The sequence below is a fragment of the Alternaria triticimaculans genome (genome assembly GCF_023758025.1).
Source record: "Alternaria triticimaculans strain BMP 0046 chromosome Unknown scaffold_2, whole genome shotgun sequence".
Taxonomy (NCBI): Eukaryota; Fungi; Ascomycota; class Dothideomycetes; order Pleosporales; family Pleosporaceae; genus Alternaria; species Alternaria triticimaculans.
This window is the reverse complement of record NW_026055959.1, coordinates 2380413-2396889: the sequence shown is the minus strand read 5'-3', so window position 1 is coordinate 2396889 and position 16477 is coordinate 2380413. Positions and strand designations below refer to the sequence as shown.

Genomic DNA, 16477 nt, shown 5'->3' with positions numbered 1-16477 from the left:
TCGCGCGTGGATGGCAACAACTCAAAAAGTAACGAGTCTGGCGTCTCCAATTGCCCAATCTGCGCGTGTAGTTTGATGACTTTGACTTTGCTCACACTCCGAGTTGACATTCCTGCAGGCTTGTACGACTCGCGCAGCATCTGGTCCTGGCGCTGTCGGCAAGAAAAGCCGCTGACGACTTCCGCCAGTATTGTCCTGCCCATCGCGTATGTGTGCGCGGATCGTTCTGCAGTCTTCAAACCCATCTGATCCGATCCGGGATGAGTCGCATTTCGCGGCGTATAATGTCCGGCACAGCTACATCTCGTTCGTCGGGTTCGGGTTGCGGCGGCGGGATGGGAGGACACGAGTTTCGTGGTTTGCTACTGTAGCGTTGCAAGAGTGTAGTTCGCGCCGTTGTTTCTTGTAACGTTGGTCTGCATCTTGATCAAACTTTCTATTGTTGGTGGCTACCAGCCGCTCTCTAGCCCAGCGCCAGAAGCATGTTGCACGGGTTGGTAGATGGAAGAAGTGATGGTCGCTGGGTGAAGCTTGCCGATCGCGTGCACTGTGATTGGATGCTCGTGACCCGTAATATGCTTGCCAGGCACAAGCACAAGTTTGTAGTTATGCGCGTGCATCCCAAAGCTTGGGATCCATAGCTTCCCGCGGAGATCGGCCAGGAACCGTGGCGCTTGGTAAACTCACGTTGGAGCCCATTCATGACGTCTGCTATGGGTTGCGCCATTTGGCAGCTAAAACATCAATCGGGATATGATAAGCCTCGGCACTTGACCTGACCGAGTTGGAAAACGGCGACATGGCGGGATCGTCGCTCAGGGCAGCCATAGGAATGCTTGGGGGCGTTCCTGGGTGTGTTGCTGGCGGCTGCAATGCGTCTTCTAGCGCACACAGTGAGGAGGCCATGGCCAAAATGCCAAATCGCCAAATCACCTGCTCGACACGTTGCAGCCAGCTAAAGGCCGCGGGCGGTCTAGAAAACGGATATCTGTAGTAAAGGGCGCCGCTGGGGATAGGCACTGCCAAAGTTTATTCTTGTTTGAGGCTTGCCCGTCTGCTCCTAGTCGTGAAGGCTGTATGGTGGAGAGTAGCCATGGCTTCCCCGCCCTGCCTCTGGATACCAACCGTCTCGGGCACTAAGGCATCCGCCAGCCTGCTTGCGGGCAAGCCTCCTGCACTACCTGCAGACCTCCTGGCGACCAGAAACCCCCCGTCTCTGTGCCAGATCCCAGGCTGATCTGTGACCTGTGACCTGATGACTGACGAACCGAAGGGGTCCTTGAACCTTGGGACCGTGTCCAGTCTTCCTTCCGCCATCTCCGGCACCTTCAACATTTCCATCCCCTGCGGCGTAGACTCTGCACACACAATGCCATCCTGCACCATGCGTCTTTAAGAAGGCCCGACGACGATACACCCTCCAGCGCCCCGGCCTCGACAACCCAGTGTTTCGTGCTTATGCACAGCCCATATCCTTGAACTGCGAGTTTGGGCTTGCATTGGCTTTGGCTTCTGTAGCACCATAATCCGAGCTGGAGTAGCATCCACTCGCTACTCGCCATGGTTCCTTTTCGACGCTTATCGCAGAGGGGCCGTCGCAGCTTCGACAACCGCGACTCCTACGAATGGCAAGACGAGCGAGACAAACGCATCATGACGGCCACCTTTCCCATACACCCTCTCTCCTCTATGCAGGCGCCCTTTGAGGAGTCGATGCTCGACGCCACTGGCGAAACGGGGCACGTTCCCTTCGCCATTCCCAAGAAGAGCGTTAAGACGCGACAGCAAATGCTGTGCAGAGAGGAGAATGCCTCTGAGCCCTCGTGGAACTTCACATACAACTGCCACTGGAGGAGCAACGCAAAGGGCAAATTTCACCCCCTGACAAAGACCGTCGCGCAGATCATCTTTGGTGTCCACCTGCTGCATCAGCATCTGGAAAAGTCCGTCGCCGATGTCGCTGACATATTGCTCAAGCATGTCAATGAGCTCGACAGTTTTCTGCAGCGGGCGAATGAAGACCTTGAAAGCAGCATGAAGGACATGCTGTTCCGGCATAAATGTCTAAAGGTGCCCATGGAACACGTAAACGAATTCGATCGCCTCCTCGAAGACCGCTCATACCGCGCCCAACTCCTCGACGGCAACATCGTAATCGAACGCACCATTGGGCGCATGTCGCAACTGCTCAACGACTACCTGATCGACATCAACGTATTTCGCGAAGCCAACCAGGAGCTCGATCTCTACCTAGGCGATGTGGGAGACGAATGGACATACCGCAATGAGGATATTGGGCGCATATATTCAGCCATGTGTGGCAACACCGGAGGCTGGTCGCAATTCTTGCAAAGCCTCGTAGCAAAGGCTGAAAGGCTGGGCGTTGTGCTCGTACAGGTCAGCAGCTATTGCAATGAGATCGAGAAGCGGTGTGGCGCTGCAAGTCGCCGAAGTTTGGTATGTTCGCTGCCAAAATCCGCTTCGAACCCGCTTCGTGGGCTATGTTCTCAGCTGGAGCTTCGCTAACAGCCCTAGATTGCGACACGTACATCTTCACGAAATTCGTCCAATTCGCGCGAGGCACGCCCATTTCGAAACTTTGCCAACAACAAACCTCTTCCAACCCCCCCGCCCGAACGTCCGCCATTCATGAGCGCATCATCATCTGGTAGGGAGACGCCTGCCAGCTTTGGCACACCCCAGCGACATTCGACTTTACGAGCGAGACCGCAGCAGCAACAGCATCAACAGCAGCAGCAGCAGCCCGAGATCACAAACGCATCCGATTCCACCACAGAGACGCCCAAACGGAGCGAAGACTCGTCTTCTGCATCTGCCGTTTCCAACACAGACGTCGATGTACGACGTCAGGCAAATCAGTCCGGGTACTACCGTGATGCCTGGCGCAACGACGAGCAACGTGACGGAGCGACACCGCATGCAGAGTCTAGTCGTGCAACACATGTTCCGGGGCACCAGCATAAAGTGTCTTCGCCATCTAACCTATCTGCAGAGGAAAGCGCATCAGCACCGAAACGCATGTCGGCGAAACCACAAAACGGAGAATACAGTCCGCCTTTGACGGGCAAAGATTCGGCATATTGTTCTGTGTCGGGCGCCTCAGCCGTGTCACCGGGCTACGCATCGCCACGCTCCGTGTCCTCCATGTCCTCGCGACAAACTGCCCAATTTGGTCTTTTCCCTAGTCGAAACTTGAGCACGCCGAAAGGTTCCATGTCGAGTCGACTAGGTGCCAGCTCTCCTACGTTCAATCGTCCTGAGCAAACCCCTAAGGCTGCGGACATGCCAAGCCGGCCACCAACCTCTCTGTCCACGTTCTCAGATGTCTCGACTAAGCGACTTTCCAAGCGAAGTAGCTTCTCATCTCTCAAACGGCTATTCACCAAGAAGAAATCTGGCGATATAGGTCCTATCGCCGAGTGATACCCTCTAGTTTGATCTTTGTTATCCCTTGTCCCGTCCTTGGTCCTCTTGTCTGGCGTTGCAAGGCTATATACCCCTTTGACTTTGCGTTTCTGTGTATTACGCAATCCAAATCTCATAGTCTTTGCCGTGGTTCTGCCCAGCGTTCTCGATGGCTTCCTGGGGCTTTCGCATGTATATATTTTCGCCCTGGTAGATGTAACGCGGTAACGAGCAACGTGTAATGTCTTTAACTTCGTGTGCGGACGTCATCGCGGCAGAAGGCGGCGTCGTGCGGAGGACGTCGGTGATGCGGTGGTCTGGTGTGCTTGCTGGGGGCAGTTTCGGAGCGGGTCGCTGTTGGATGCTGCGCTATCCTGCGCATGGTGGGCAGCTGGGGTGCGAGAAGGAGAAGCGAAGAGCTGCTGGCTGTTGGCTGCCGGTTTGGCGCCACGGGTGGTAGGCCCGCCGTAGGGGTAGGTATGGGAAAGCTGTACGCACAAGTAGGTAGGGACCATTCTCGTATGCATCTCTGCTACTGACCCTTTCTGTATCGTCTCTGTATTCCTTCTGTGTCTGATGTCTCTGCCTTCCTCTGCGAGATGCTGGCGGGGTAGGGGTAGCCTTTGCCGTAATGGACGTGAAGGAGGCGCGAGTCTCGCTATCAAAACAACGTCTCCGCCGAGCTCCCTCCGTCTCCTCTACCTTGCCCCCACCCACAACAGCACCACACTCGACAGCTTTCTCCTTTTGGCGGAGATGTTGGCGAGGGTTGTGTAAAGGTCACCCGCTTTTGTCTTTCTTGGATACTCGCCGCCTTGTGCAGTATCGCTTCTTCTTTTTGGTTATACCAATAACTACCACATCTTTTGGCAGCGCCGCAATCAGGAGAGCCACCACCGCAGCAGCTTCGCTCACGCCCTGCGTGCAACCTTTGCTTGCTCTCCTCGCAGCGACTTTCGCAGCCGACAGCAGTATGCCGCTTTTCGATCAGGATCCCAACGGCGGCGGCCGCAACTCGCGAGCCTCCAACGTCTCTGCCATGAGCCGAGCATCAGGTAAACCCGTATCGCGGGCACCCAGTGCAGACCTTCAACCTCTGAACCGCGGCGTCACGTCCATGCTCCGCACCGAGACCGAGATAGGCGACGTTAGCATCGGCCGTCCTAAGTTCGACGACTTGTCTGCCATGAGCAACGCACCACGTCCGCTGCGTTCGCGCGCGACCAGCAGGATGTCGCAAGTTTCTTCCACGTCCAACACTTCCAGTCGGGGCAGCAAGCAGCACTTCCGTTCCTACCCCTCCTCGTCTTCTGCACCGCGCCAGCCAATGCAACACCATGGGCCCGTGTATAATGCCGACACGCTGTCTCCAACGATGATGAACGCCACCGGATCATCGCCTTTCAACAACCGAAGAGACAACCGCGACAGGGACGCGCATCGCTCGCACTCGATGACGAATACCGTACAGCCCCCAGCGTACGGCCTCTCCAGCAACAGGTCTATTCCCAGCTTGCGCCCTCGGCCAGCGTCCCGATCTTCGAACCCAAGCCCATACTATGCACACCCCGCCGGGGGTGGTTCCAGGCAGCCTGTTCCATACTCGCGATCGGTCCAGTCCGCCCTGAGCGACGACAGCGGAGTACACTTCCAAGGGCCGCGGAGCTACGACGGTCAGCGACTGCCCTATGCTGGCCACGCACAAGGCTACGGCAACCCAGGATACACAAATCATACGTATCGGCAGCAGCATGCTGGACAAGGACAAGACCAACGAGGCTTCAACACCCGACAGGGCCCCGGGCAGATGAGGACCAAGAATCCAGCTTCTCGGTCGACGATGAGCCTTGAAGACCCCCCCGTGGAAGACGACGACTTTCCTCCCTACCACGCGGCTTTCGGACAACTCGTGTCTCGCAGGATGACAGGCAACTCCGCGCGCGAGCCTCGTTCAGAAGATCGAAGAGAGCGCAGGCGTCAGGATGAACATCAGCCACCTTTACCAGCCGATCACCGCCAACGGATCGCTGCTGAACAAGCTCGTCTCAAGAGGTCTGCGCCTGCTTCCATGTCCAGTTTTAACACAAACTTGCGTACCGAATCAGAGCCGCCATCGTCCGACATGACAATGCCATCAACTCCGAAAGATGGTAGCTCCATGGAAGTGCACCGAAACCTCGATAGAAACAAGGTCTTCAAAGCCGCCAACCCGAACCGCCTTGTTATTCAGGAAGAGTATCCTTCAGTACCATACTACAACACGAGTGACCAGCTCGGACCTGTGGCGTCTGCGGACCCAGGGACGGATGCTGATCCCGACGGCTTCATAGACCGAAAGATAACCACTGTCGAGCAGTCTCGTCAGGCTGGGGCGACATTGAAGAGTGATTCTTTTTTAGGACAAGAGGCACGACCAATGTCGATGGAGGTCGTGTCTCCCCACCTAGACAACATCGCTACCATTACCGTGAGAACTTGCGAAAAGACCTCGATTCCGATCTCGAACGCGAACGCGAAGCCGAGCGCAAAGCCCGGAAGCATTCGCGAAAGCGACATTGCGGAACTCCCAGCGTCCCCCGTAGCTCACCGCATCACAAGGAATTTGATCCTAAGAGGTCTGGAGGCTTCAACGACGGGCGATATCCAGTCTTCGATGGAGTTAGTAACCTCTTCGGGGCCATCTCCCTCGCTCCCGAGCAAGCCTCCATCTCCGTCAAGAAAGTCCCCCGTTCCAAGGTCTCCGACACAACCCTCAAGGCCAAAGTCTCCAACACTACAATCAAGGCCAAAGTCTCCGATACCACTATCAAGGCCAAAGTCCCCGACACCGCAATCACTGACGACGTCTCCGACACCGCAGTCGCCGACAAAGTCGCTGACAACACGGTCGCTGACACCAAGGTCGCTGACTCCGGGGCCTCTGCCGCTGTCGAAGACCAATGAGGTCACCCATTCGTGTGATATACCTGTTAAGAAATACTTTGTATCTGATATACCTCGTGGGGCCGTATTGCATTCGGCAGACCGCGGAGAAAACCGCCACAGTATCTTATCGCAGACTGGATCTAGCATCCTCGACTCGTCCACTCTTGAATTCGCAGTCCAGCATTCCATACCAACGGCCAATAGCGGTGGCTTCCAAAACGAGCCCGGTGTCAAAATTCATGCTACCACGAACATGTCTCTCAGTCCTGGTAATAGTACCGGCGATGGTATGTCGGATGTTCTTGCAGGATATCAGGGATCTGATTATAAGAACGAGACCGACGCTTTGGTACGAACCGAGATGGCCAACGAGAGCAGGTATGAGGAGCACACAGATGCTTCAACAGAAAATGACATGAAGCCGCTGCCTCTTGCCCTTCGATCCAGAAGTAGCCACGCACAAGGGTCGTCCGATGAGCTGTCCTTCAAGTCTTGTACCGATCTGCCAGATGTCTCTTCAGGCTTGATACCATTCGAGCCAGGGAAAGAAGACATCAAAGCGTCTTCCACATCCGCCATTGACTTTGCGCCGCAGCGAGATACGGTATCGAAGGAAGCAGACACTCACTCTTTTGCGACTGGTGTGCACCCTATCCGTGCTAGTTTCGCAGCTCCGCCTCGACTCCAAACGTCCAACCTAGGAACGGTGGTCTTGAATCAGGGCAGGACGATTGTGGAGGCACCCTTGTCCAAGCCCTCTTCTGCTATGCTTCGCAAACAGCCTCCTATACCGCGTCGAGAATCCAGCTTTTCTATCGTAGCGAGCAAATTGCGGACTAGCTCCAAGCAGAGCATGAAGCAAGGCTCGATATCGGTATCTGGTTCGTCGTCCACGCTGGGCACTACGCACCAGGGGCCAGCGGTACCGCCCCGAGAGTCAAGCACTTCCAAGGAGGCCCAACGTGTGCACGCCGCAGTCTCGTTCTTGATGCGTCCACTACCGTTGCGCTTTGCCAGGTCTCGGAAGTATACTGACCAAGAGGAGCTACCGAAGTCAGATGAGACGGTCACATCTGCTTCCAGTTCGAGTCAAGACACGGACGGCGTTATCAGTCTCAATGAGATGACCAGCTCACCGCCACCCGCCATGGAGGTAAAGAAGACGCCGCAAGCGCCGTCGACCAGGCCAAAAGGTGTACCTGTTGCGAAGACGCGAGCTATCAGCTTCGACACTCCGAAAGCTTGCAACCCATCCAAGATGCCCGGTAGTAGCCCGGCTCCTGTTGCGCAACCAATCGACAGCCCGGTTCCTGCGATTTTGGAGCCCTCCTCTGTGTACTCGATCCATGACACCTCCTCAGGCTCATGTGTAGACTCCGCGGATGGACTTCCGGTAGCCCAAGAGCCTGGCCATCGTGACAGCCAGACTACGACACACCTCGATTGGAATGGATATAGGCCTTCCTCCCACGGTGGTGGCCTCCAGCAGGTGTCGCTACGCCCTCTGAGCGGTGTTGGAAATCTTTTGAATTCTTTGGGATCGGGTCCTTTGTCCAACATCCAAGAGAATACTACGACGGACCTCAGATTATCCGGATATAGGTATCCTGGCCCTGCGCGTTATCTGCCTGACCTGAAGGAGGAGTCGCATGAGGACTCGAGCCTCAACACGAGTGCCAGCAATCTGAAGAGCTCGAGTTGCCGCTTTCCGTTCGGCGCGCCGTCGGGGGTCAGGGCTTCGGGAGAGGAACCGATCAACTTCTCGGGAAGGTCGTCTAGAGCGTCGCATCGTCGGAGTGCTGTTGGCAGCAACGTGGGTAGCGCGCTCGGACAGGCACACGGTTTGCCTTCGATGCGGTTTAGTCGGATGAATCTGTTCGATGGTCTGACCGAGGACCTTGGCCTTCGCTACTCAAGGTCAATGGAAGAGGTGCCCAATGCGTCGCAGAGGGTGAGTAGAGGTAGTCCACGGCCTGCATCAGCCGGTGATGTCACGGACCTGCGCCTTTCTCTCGCCGAATTGAATGAAGCAGAGCGCTCAGGGTTGTCAATGCAGCCTACCGCCGTGTTGAACTTGTTCGCGATGCACCGTGCTCGTTCACCGGAGCTCATGGCAGAGATTGAGCGGCTGACTATACCTTCTGTCGGGGGGCTTACCCAGCGCCTCTCAGAGATCTTCCCGTCGTTGAGGGAATACTACAAGTGCGGTGAGCCAGCCGAGTTTCCGATTGAGGAGGAGATGGAGAAGCACGCATTGGAGGAGATCCACGAGATCCATCCGACGCAGAAACGCTCATCTGCTCGACTTCGCCCCATGCGTGGCGTCTCGCACATGGTTGTTATCGAGGACGATCTGTATGATGAGATCACAAGCAAGGAGAGGGGATGTGGCAGTCCAGGCCGTCCCGACGATGGAGTTGGTGTAAACGGCGCTAGCAAGGCAGACTCAAATACAGGCAGCTCCCCCAAGGACGACGACGCACCGAGCACACCAACACACAACAAGACGACTCCGCTCTCAGAGCTGCGAGTCCCATCACCAGCTGTTCTCCGTCCGCGCTCTCACACCGTCGGCCCTCAAGAGCTTCGCATCTCAGGGGAGTCCGCTCTTTCCGTAAGAAGGTCTCTCAGGTCGTTTGTTTCTACGCCCACAGTAACCGAGACGCGTCCCTGGAATTCAGACAAGAATTATCCCTGGGCGACGTCAACAAACCCCGCTATTGACATCTCCCTTCCTCGTCCAGCTGCTGCGAGACACTCTCCTCACCCAGGCCCTTCCCACCTCCGCAACAGACTCTCTGACGCGTCTACCACAAGCTCCTTCTCGACAGCGCAGACAGCCACAGCTTCCCCGTTCGGATCACCGGCCGATAGCACCGCACACGCGCGTCATCACCGCTTCAGCACCTTTGGCCGCAACAGCGACCAGCCACACGCAGTCGGTGAACGCTACCCCACCTCTGCCCTGTCACCTCCTACAGCTATCTTCCGCGACCACCTGTCAGCCTCTGACACTTCTGACGACGAGCACTACGACACCACACGCAAGACTAGGCTCTCGCTCCGCAAGCGCTTTTCGTCAACTCGCAAAGCTACGCTTGACAGCCAATCAAACACTCGAGCTGGTCGAAGCAAGACCAACGCACAAGACCTCGCCTCGCCCGAGTCGACCAAGCAGTCAACCACCTCACTCCTCCAAGATCGTGCCGGTGAAGCTCAAGCTTTCACGTCATCTACCACCGCCAACCGCCATACCTTCCGTGACGCGGAGGGCATGAGAGCAGTTGACTACCGCAAACACCGCATCATCGACCGCCTCAAGACCTGGTGGCACAAGGGCTCGCACCTGATCCGTCAACTTTCAAACCGAAAACACTAAACTAGCACAAGTCTCTCGACTGTCTAGCCATCATGTCTGACACCCCTCCTCAACCCCTCTTCGCCCTCGGACCGAACAACACCATCCGCTATATCGAGCGTCGCGTGTTCCCGAGGGTTCCTCCAGCAAACCCCCCTACCTCACCCCCTGCCCCAACCAACACGCCTGTCAACAGCAACGGCAATGGCAACACCAACGGCAACACCAACGGCAACGGCAATGGCACCGGTTAAGAGAATTTGGTAGTTCTTCATGGTTTCTCTTCACTTTTCACTTTTTTCATGATGCATGTACTATAATATGGGAAGGATTCACGGAGATATGACAAGTGGTCATCAAAGTTCATAGCTAGCTGAGTAGCACACGATAGTAAAACTGGTTTGATAATTACTAGGTACTTATGATATGTGATGTTTGTGAGGTCTTGGTAGTCACCTGGACACCTCAACGTCTTGATGTCTGTACATGGTGATAATACTGAAGTCTGCAAACCTGTTTTTGTCGTTGAGACTTACTATTGTATCACGACGCGACATCCTCCTGGGTCTACTATGACACCTTCGATAAGCAGGTACGCAGGGTGATGTGGGCCTCCGGGTGTCTCACGGCATCACGATAAGCCAACACTCAAGGCGTTGAAGTTTGACAGGCTACCATTTGAAGATTTCTCTGAACATCGAGAGTTTGCTGTGGTCTGCAAAGTGAAGTTGCCGTAAGAAGATGAGGACAGACGTGCGCAGCGGGATGACGACAGGTCCGTGGATAATGAGGACTTATGTGCCACCCACCGTCATGTCATAGTCCTTCAACGCATCATCACGGGCATAAGAGTCATCAGAAAAGAGTATAAAAGAAGTCGTTTCGCTGTTCTCTTCAGCTTCTTTCTTTACCACACTCGGAAAGATAAAGCTACAAGTCAATCTCTTCCAATTCTTTACCAAAGCCCACTACTACCAAAGCAACTTCAAACCAACATCAAAGCTATGAATGAACGTCTCAAAGCACAATGCGTCGAAATAATGGCAGATAACAACTTCAACGGCTTCTTTCCGATTGGCGACTCGTCGGAAGTATGGGCCCCTAAGAACCCAAATAATATACTGCAGCTTGCCACTCCACACTCAGACAACAAACGCAACGTGTGTCTCATGGCGGCTCACTATCCCCACCCAGACGACCCAGAAAAAGAAGGCCGCACCGGGATATCGTACGATCTGCGCGCCCATAACAACCTCGATGCGCTGAGGACATTGGCCAGCAACAAGGGTGTCTTTCAGGGAGTCGAGGACTGTGTGCACGACAACGGTGCAAGAGTGGTTATGTGGTTCGCAATACGCAAGTATCTCTCAGCACTTCCCGCGATTTTGAACTCGCGTTTCTGACTTTGCAACAATAGTGACAAGTGGTAAAGCTGATGTCACCAACGAGGACACGATGATTCCTCTATCGGTCATCTGGGCTTGGGATAAGGCTGATAAGAAGTATGAGCCTTCGTCCCTGGTACAATCAGGTTAGGGTCTTTTTGCGAGACGAGCCTGACACAAATGAGATCATCGGTTGGAAATGCTCTTGAGACTTTGAGACAGCGGTTGGAGACACACTCTTTTGTAGATAGTACACTTAAAATGCATTCAAAGATATACAGGAAAATAATCCTGGGTAATACCTAAAATGGTGAGGCCCACGGTACATGAACGCCTTCTGAAAAACTTCTCACATCGTTTACTCATTCGCGATGACCGATCCATAATCGCTGAACACTAGCATCGGAGCGTGTAGCAGTGTAAGAAGCTGCTGTCCGGAAGATAGCAGGTGCATGTAGGCGGGTGACACACCTGGGCATGCAGGTGCGACACGAATACACCTGGAAAAAGCCTCATTACGGCTGGCGCTTCCTTGGAATAGGAGAGAACTGTACAGACTACAGGAACTAAGAAGAATGTTTGCCCTTCAAGTCATGCGTTCACCTCACGCCGTGCTGTCACGGACTAGGTACTAGTCAGCGATATATACCGCACTCGTCGTTTCCCACTTCTTACCTGTCTACCCAAGTTCAAGATGTCCGTGACCGACCACAACCTGAAAGAATCGTGCCAAAGTCTTATGCGCGACTGGGACATTTGGTTTTACGAAGGTTGCGATCCAGCTTTTGTAGAAGCCAGGCCCACCTATCTCGCATCCTCGGAAGACCGCCAGGTCGCCTTGCTAGCCATGTATAAGCCAGACGCCTTTCCTCAAGGCGACGGAGTACATGTAAACATGAGAAGTCCGAAGCTGAAGGACGCTTTAGATGACCTGGCAAGGGAGCATGGTTTGGTAGGTTGTTTGAGACATCCACGGCACCAAATCGCGTTTTGGTTTTGCAGATGTGAGTTCAATATGTGCAATTTGAGCGCGAATGACCCAAGCAGAGCTCTAATCTTTTGTTATCCATAGTGGCAGACTACGAAGCGGGCGATAGGATGGGATGGGACGACTTACCACTCGGCGTTATTCTTCTTGATGGTCTAATTCTACTCGGCCCTCCTGAGAGTGCTGGCTTGTGAAAGGCACAGATGAAGGTTGGGATATCGTGGTTGAGCTAAAGAGTGGCGGGTACGCGTTTTATACGTGAATGATTTGTGGAACATACAGACGATAAGACTCCCATTCAAGAAGGGTGCAACTCTTGTCGGTGGGCCTTTGTCAGTGGCACGTATTGGTCGACCATACAAGCATCTTTTAGCTCTCTGGCTCATGCCTTCTTTGTTCTGTGGACTGCATATTGTGACGGCTGTCGTTGATAGCCCGTAGAAGCCTCTCACGGTCAAAGTCACATCCCAATGCAATGCGCAGTCATGTCTGAATCATTTCATTTCGTGTATGTCCAGCTTCGAGAGCTGTTTCATAGCCACACGTCTGTTCAGACCGTTGACACTCCTTTTATAATCTTTTTGTGGACCAAGCCCTTATGCGGCGATGGTAACCTCAACCTCGACACCGGCCTCGATGTTGATGATGATCTGCTTGACAACCTCGGTGGGAGCGTGGAGGTCGATGAGGCCTAAGTCCACAATTAGCTGCTGTCCGGTCGACTGTCTGGAGTGGTATGCACTTACGCTTGTGGATGCGCATCTCGTAGGTGTCCCAGGTCTTGGAACCCTCACCGCAAGGAGTCTTACGGGTGGTGATCTTCAAGTGCTTGGTGGGCAGGCGGACGGGGCCCTTGACGCGGAGCTCCTTGTTCTTGGCACGGTCGATGAGCTCCTGGCAGACCTTCTCGAGGCTCTTGACGTTGCGGGAGGTGAGGGTGATGCGGATCTGAACGCGCAGTCAGTACACAGCCTCGTGCGCATAGAATACATGGCGACGTACCTTGTGGATCTTGGGGCCCTCGCCGAAGTCCTTCTCGCCCTTGTTGTAAGACATCTTGTCGGATTGGAGTGTGGTGTTGTTGTAGGTTCTGAGTTAGATTCCAGTCACGACCTGGATCCTTGATCGCGGTAATGTGATGACTGGGGTGGCGTTAAAATTTGCGACGGCGTTCGGAGTCGTTAAGTTCTTCGCGATGCGCATTTTCGATCTGTGGGCGATGCGCGCCAAGATTGCGGACGCTAGTGCCGTAACTGGTATCGCTCCCTTTTGATCGCTCGGCAGGCGGGCCCATGAGCCATCATGACTGCATGACTGCAGACAAACAACAGAAATTGAACCTTTTAAACACTTCGAGCGTTACACATACTGTGCACTGTACCTCTGAGCCCGGCCTTGGATTTCGTCTTTCAACGTCACCAACAGAGATGTCGCTACCCCACTTCGCGCCATTCCCAGACGCAAAAGTCAGAAAGAGCATACTGCCCGACGAATGGCAGTTGTACCTGGATTCGTGGGCTTCGCTATCTGAGCTCTATCTGAGATTAGAGGACCAAAAGTTCTCGGAGGCGACCAAAGAGGAGAGCTCTCTCACGCAGTTTCTCCTGTCTTTCTTTCATGAACTGGCCCTGGACGATGAGCTAGCAGCTAAAGTTGCGTCATTACGAAAGAAGACTTTCTTTTTATTACACAGAATTCTTTCCAAAGAAGAGATACCCACTCCATTGCTCAGCTGGTCAGCCCTATCTGACATCTGTCATGCGTATCCAAAGAGCGAGCAGTTCCGTACGCTCTTGCAAGGGTCATGGAAGCGAAAGGGTGCGGCAATCGAGAAGTCGTTACAGACAGCGAAAACGTCTCTAATCCGGAACTTGGAATCAAAGCGACCGGAAGAGGCCGAAAAGACACTTGATCGGATCGCACCTCTTCTCAGAGCCTCGTCAGATGCCAGCGTGTTCATGCTCACAGGGTCCGACTTCCTTGACTCTCTGCTCTCCGCATACCCACAAGTACCGAAATCAATGCAGAAGAAGCTGGTTACGACTGCATATCTTGGCCTGACAGCCGCATTAGAAGGACCAAAGTCGAATTACTCATTGCTCTCCGATCACCTGTACAGCCTAAAATCCAGTGAGGAGCAAGATCAGAAGAAGGAGCCTGGCAAGAAGACATTGGTTGCTGATCTTGTCACCAACACACCGCTACTGGAAAAGATAAGAGAAAAAGCTACTACTCCGGAAGCAACAAGAGTGAAGAATACTGCAGCATCGTTGAGCGCATTTCGGCAGTCTAGTCTAGCTCGGCCGAAGAGGTTGATTCGACGAAAGGTAGACAAAGGCAAAGCAGCAGCAGATCAAGATAGCTATGGCCACGGAGCATTCACCGGCGAGATACACGTCCACCGGATGAGTATGATTAGCCAGATCCAGGATCTCTTTCCAGACCTGGGTGCAGGCTTCATTGTCAAGTGCTTGGATGAGTACAACGACGACATCGAGCAGGTTACCGCACATCTTTTGGAAGATTCGTTACCGCCACACCTAATCGAGGCTGATCGGAGCGAGAAACTGTAAGCACTTCCACTTGAGCTTCTGCTATCATAGCTTTGATCAAACATACTAACCTATACTAGACCCACACCGACAACAGCCTCACAGCCAATGCCACCACCGAGATCAAGCCAACACCTCCCAGAACGGCGCAACGTATTTGACGACGACGAATTCGACAGGCTTGCAGTTGACACATCGCGATTCCACATTGGTCGCAGAGGTCAGGATTCGACTGCCGATAAAATCTTGTCCGACCGCAGTAAAGCGCCCGCCAAATCCGCAATCATGGCTGCGCTGGCTGCCTTTGATTCAGATGACGACGAGCGGGATGACACGTACGATGCAGAAGACGTTGGCGCATCTGTCGACACTGCCGCACACGGACCTGGCGAGGATGCCGACTTGGGCGACAAGAATGAAGAAGCCCTATTCCGCGCTTACACCATGACACCTGAGCTGTTCGGTCGTGAGTCGGAGACAAGGCGGGGTAAAGCTCGAACAGCCCTCAAGAGCGAAACTGGTATGACCGACGAAGCAATCGAAGGCTGGGCCATCATGATGGGGCGCAATCCTCGCGCACTGCGGCGGCTCGAAGCGAAGTTTTCCAATTTCCAGGGTCAGCAGCGAGAGCTTCAATCGACAGCATGGCGGGACAGCCCTGCAGGATCTGGCGACGAAGCGAGTGGTGATGGGCAAGGGGGTCGCGGCGGAAGAGGCGGCGGCGGCAGAGGAAGGGGCAGAGGGCGCGGACGTGGTGGCCCAGGTGGTGGACGAGGTGGTGCCAGCGTCGCAGGTCCTGCTGACGACAAAGGTACGCAAATATCACGGCAGCGCAAGGAGGCCAACAAGGGCTCAAGTGCGAACCATAACCGGAAAGCTCAACGAGGCAAGAAGATGGCCCGAGCAGGTTTCCCGGCAAGTTGAGGGGACATACTGTTCACTCAGGTCAGGAAGCAACAGTTTATCCTTTGCATTCAGAAATATATCTACACATCTCAGACGAGGCTGCAGCCGTACCTTGAATGCAAAAAGCGTAGTAGCATCACCATAACCTAACGATATCGGGATCAACCACCCTATCGCCCAACCCCGCATCTTTACCCAAAAAGTCACCCAAGCCACGCAACCCTATCCCCTATCATTCCATCCCCTCTCCCAAAAAAAAAAGGCGCGTAGCTAAGAAGCTCTCCGACGGGGAATCGACTGTTTGCATGATTAGGTCAAAGCTGAAGACACTCCTGAATAGGTAGTACATACACCCCGGTCTCCCGCGCTTGTAAACACTTCGTGAACATTTGACAAGCGGAAATCATGACCACTAGACCATCGAAGATGTTGCTGTTACCGTCACATGACGTAAGCAGATGGATATGTGTGTTTGATGAGAGAAAGCTCAAATTATGCGTCTATATTTTCTGAAATCATGGTTTTGAGGGGGTTTTGGCTTGGGTAGCAAGTATCACGCGGCCAACACCAAGGGCCAGGATGCGGGGTAGGCTCGTGGTGCCATGTGGTGATGGCAGCCGGGCTTACCGGATATCAGTCAGCCAGCCAGTCCGGGGACGCAGGGTCGTGGATGGGACTGGCATGGCTGGGTTTTGCGGCTGGGAATTTTAGTTGGCTGATGTGGGAAACTTCAAAAACGCGTGCGCGACTGCGCGGCATGCTGGAATGCGACGCGACGACATACACACGTTCGGAAACCGTAGAAAGCATCGTAGAGCGCTCAAGCGTGTTCTCTTTTTTTTTGTAACGCGAGAGGCAAACATTTGCCCCTCTAGCCGCTTCTGTGCGTGCCAAAACGCTGATTCGCTTATGTCTTTGGGCGTAGTTTACGCCCAAG

At 54.1% G+C, this 16477-nt stretch overlaps 5 protein-coding genes and 1 non-coding gene across 6 annotated transcripts; 4 read left to right on the top strand and 2 right to left on the bottom strand.

The window, feature by feature from the left end:
* Positions 1–1560: 1560 nt before the first annotated feature.
* Positions 1561–3444, top strand: J4E78_002466 (uncharacterized protein; the record flags this gene model as incomplete). The annotated part of the gene is made up of 2 exons (XM_049363112.1): positions 1561–2457; positions 2536–3444. 2 exons carry the CDS (start codon positions 1561–1563, stop codon positions 3442–3444), a joined length of 1806 nt encoding a protein of 601 aa, XP_049225704.1.
* A 955-nt stretch (positions 3445–4399) lies between these two features.
* On the top strand, positions 4400–6369 carry J4E78_002465 (uncharacterized protein; the record flags this gene model as incomplete). The annotated part of the gene is made up of 2 exons (XM_049363111.1): positions 4400–5810; positions 5912–6369. The coding sequence occupies 2 exons, from the start codon at positions 4400–4402 to the stop codon at positions 6367–6369; spliced, it is 1869 nt and encodes a 622-aa protein (XP_049225703.1).
* A 235-nt stretch (positions 6370–6604) lies between these two features.
* Positions 6605–9963, top strand: J4E78_002464 (uncharacterized protein; the record flags this gene model as incomplete). The annotated part of the gene is made up of 2 exons (XM_049363110.1): positions 6605–9704; positions 9758–9963. The coding sequence occupies 2 exons, from the start codon at positions 6605–6607 to the stop codon at positions 9961–9963; spliced, it is 3306 nt and encodes a 1101-aa protein (XP_049225702.1).
* A 2715-nt stretch (positions 9964–12678) lies between these two features.
* On the bottom strand, positions 12679–13138 carry RPS20 (40S ribosomal protein S20; the record flags this gene model as incomplete). Its single annotated transcript, XM_049363109.1, has 3 exons — positions 12679–12773; positions 12829–13030; positions 13085–13138. 3 exons carry the CDS (start codon positions 13136–13138, stop codon positions 12679–12681), a joined length of 351 nt encoding a protein of 116 aa, XP_049225701.1.
* Positions 13139–13509: 371 nt separating this feature from the next.
* On the top strand, positions 13510–15558 carry J4E78_002462 (uncharacterized protein; the record flags this gene model as incomplete). The annotated part of the gene is made up of 2 exons (XM_049363108.1): positions 13510–14651; positions 14715–15558. 2 exons carry the CDS (start codon positions 13510–13512, stop codon positions 15556–15558), a joined length of 1986 nt encoding a protein of 661 aa, XP_049225700.1.
* Positions 15559–15818: 260 nt separating this feature from the next.
* On the bottom strand, positions 15819–15967 carry J4E78_002461. The gene has a single exon. It is a non-coding gene; the product is annotated as a tRNA-Asp (tRNA).
* Between the last annotated feature and the right edge of the window lie 510 nt (positions 15968–16477).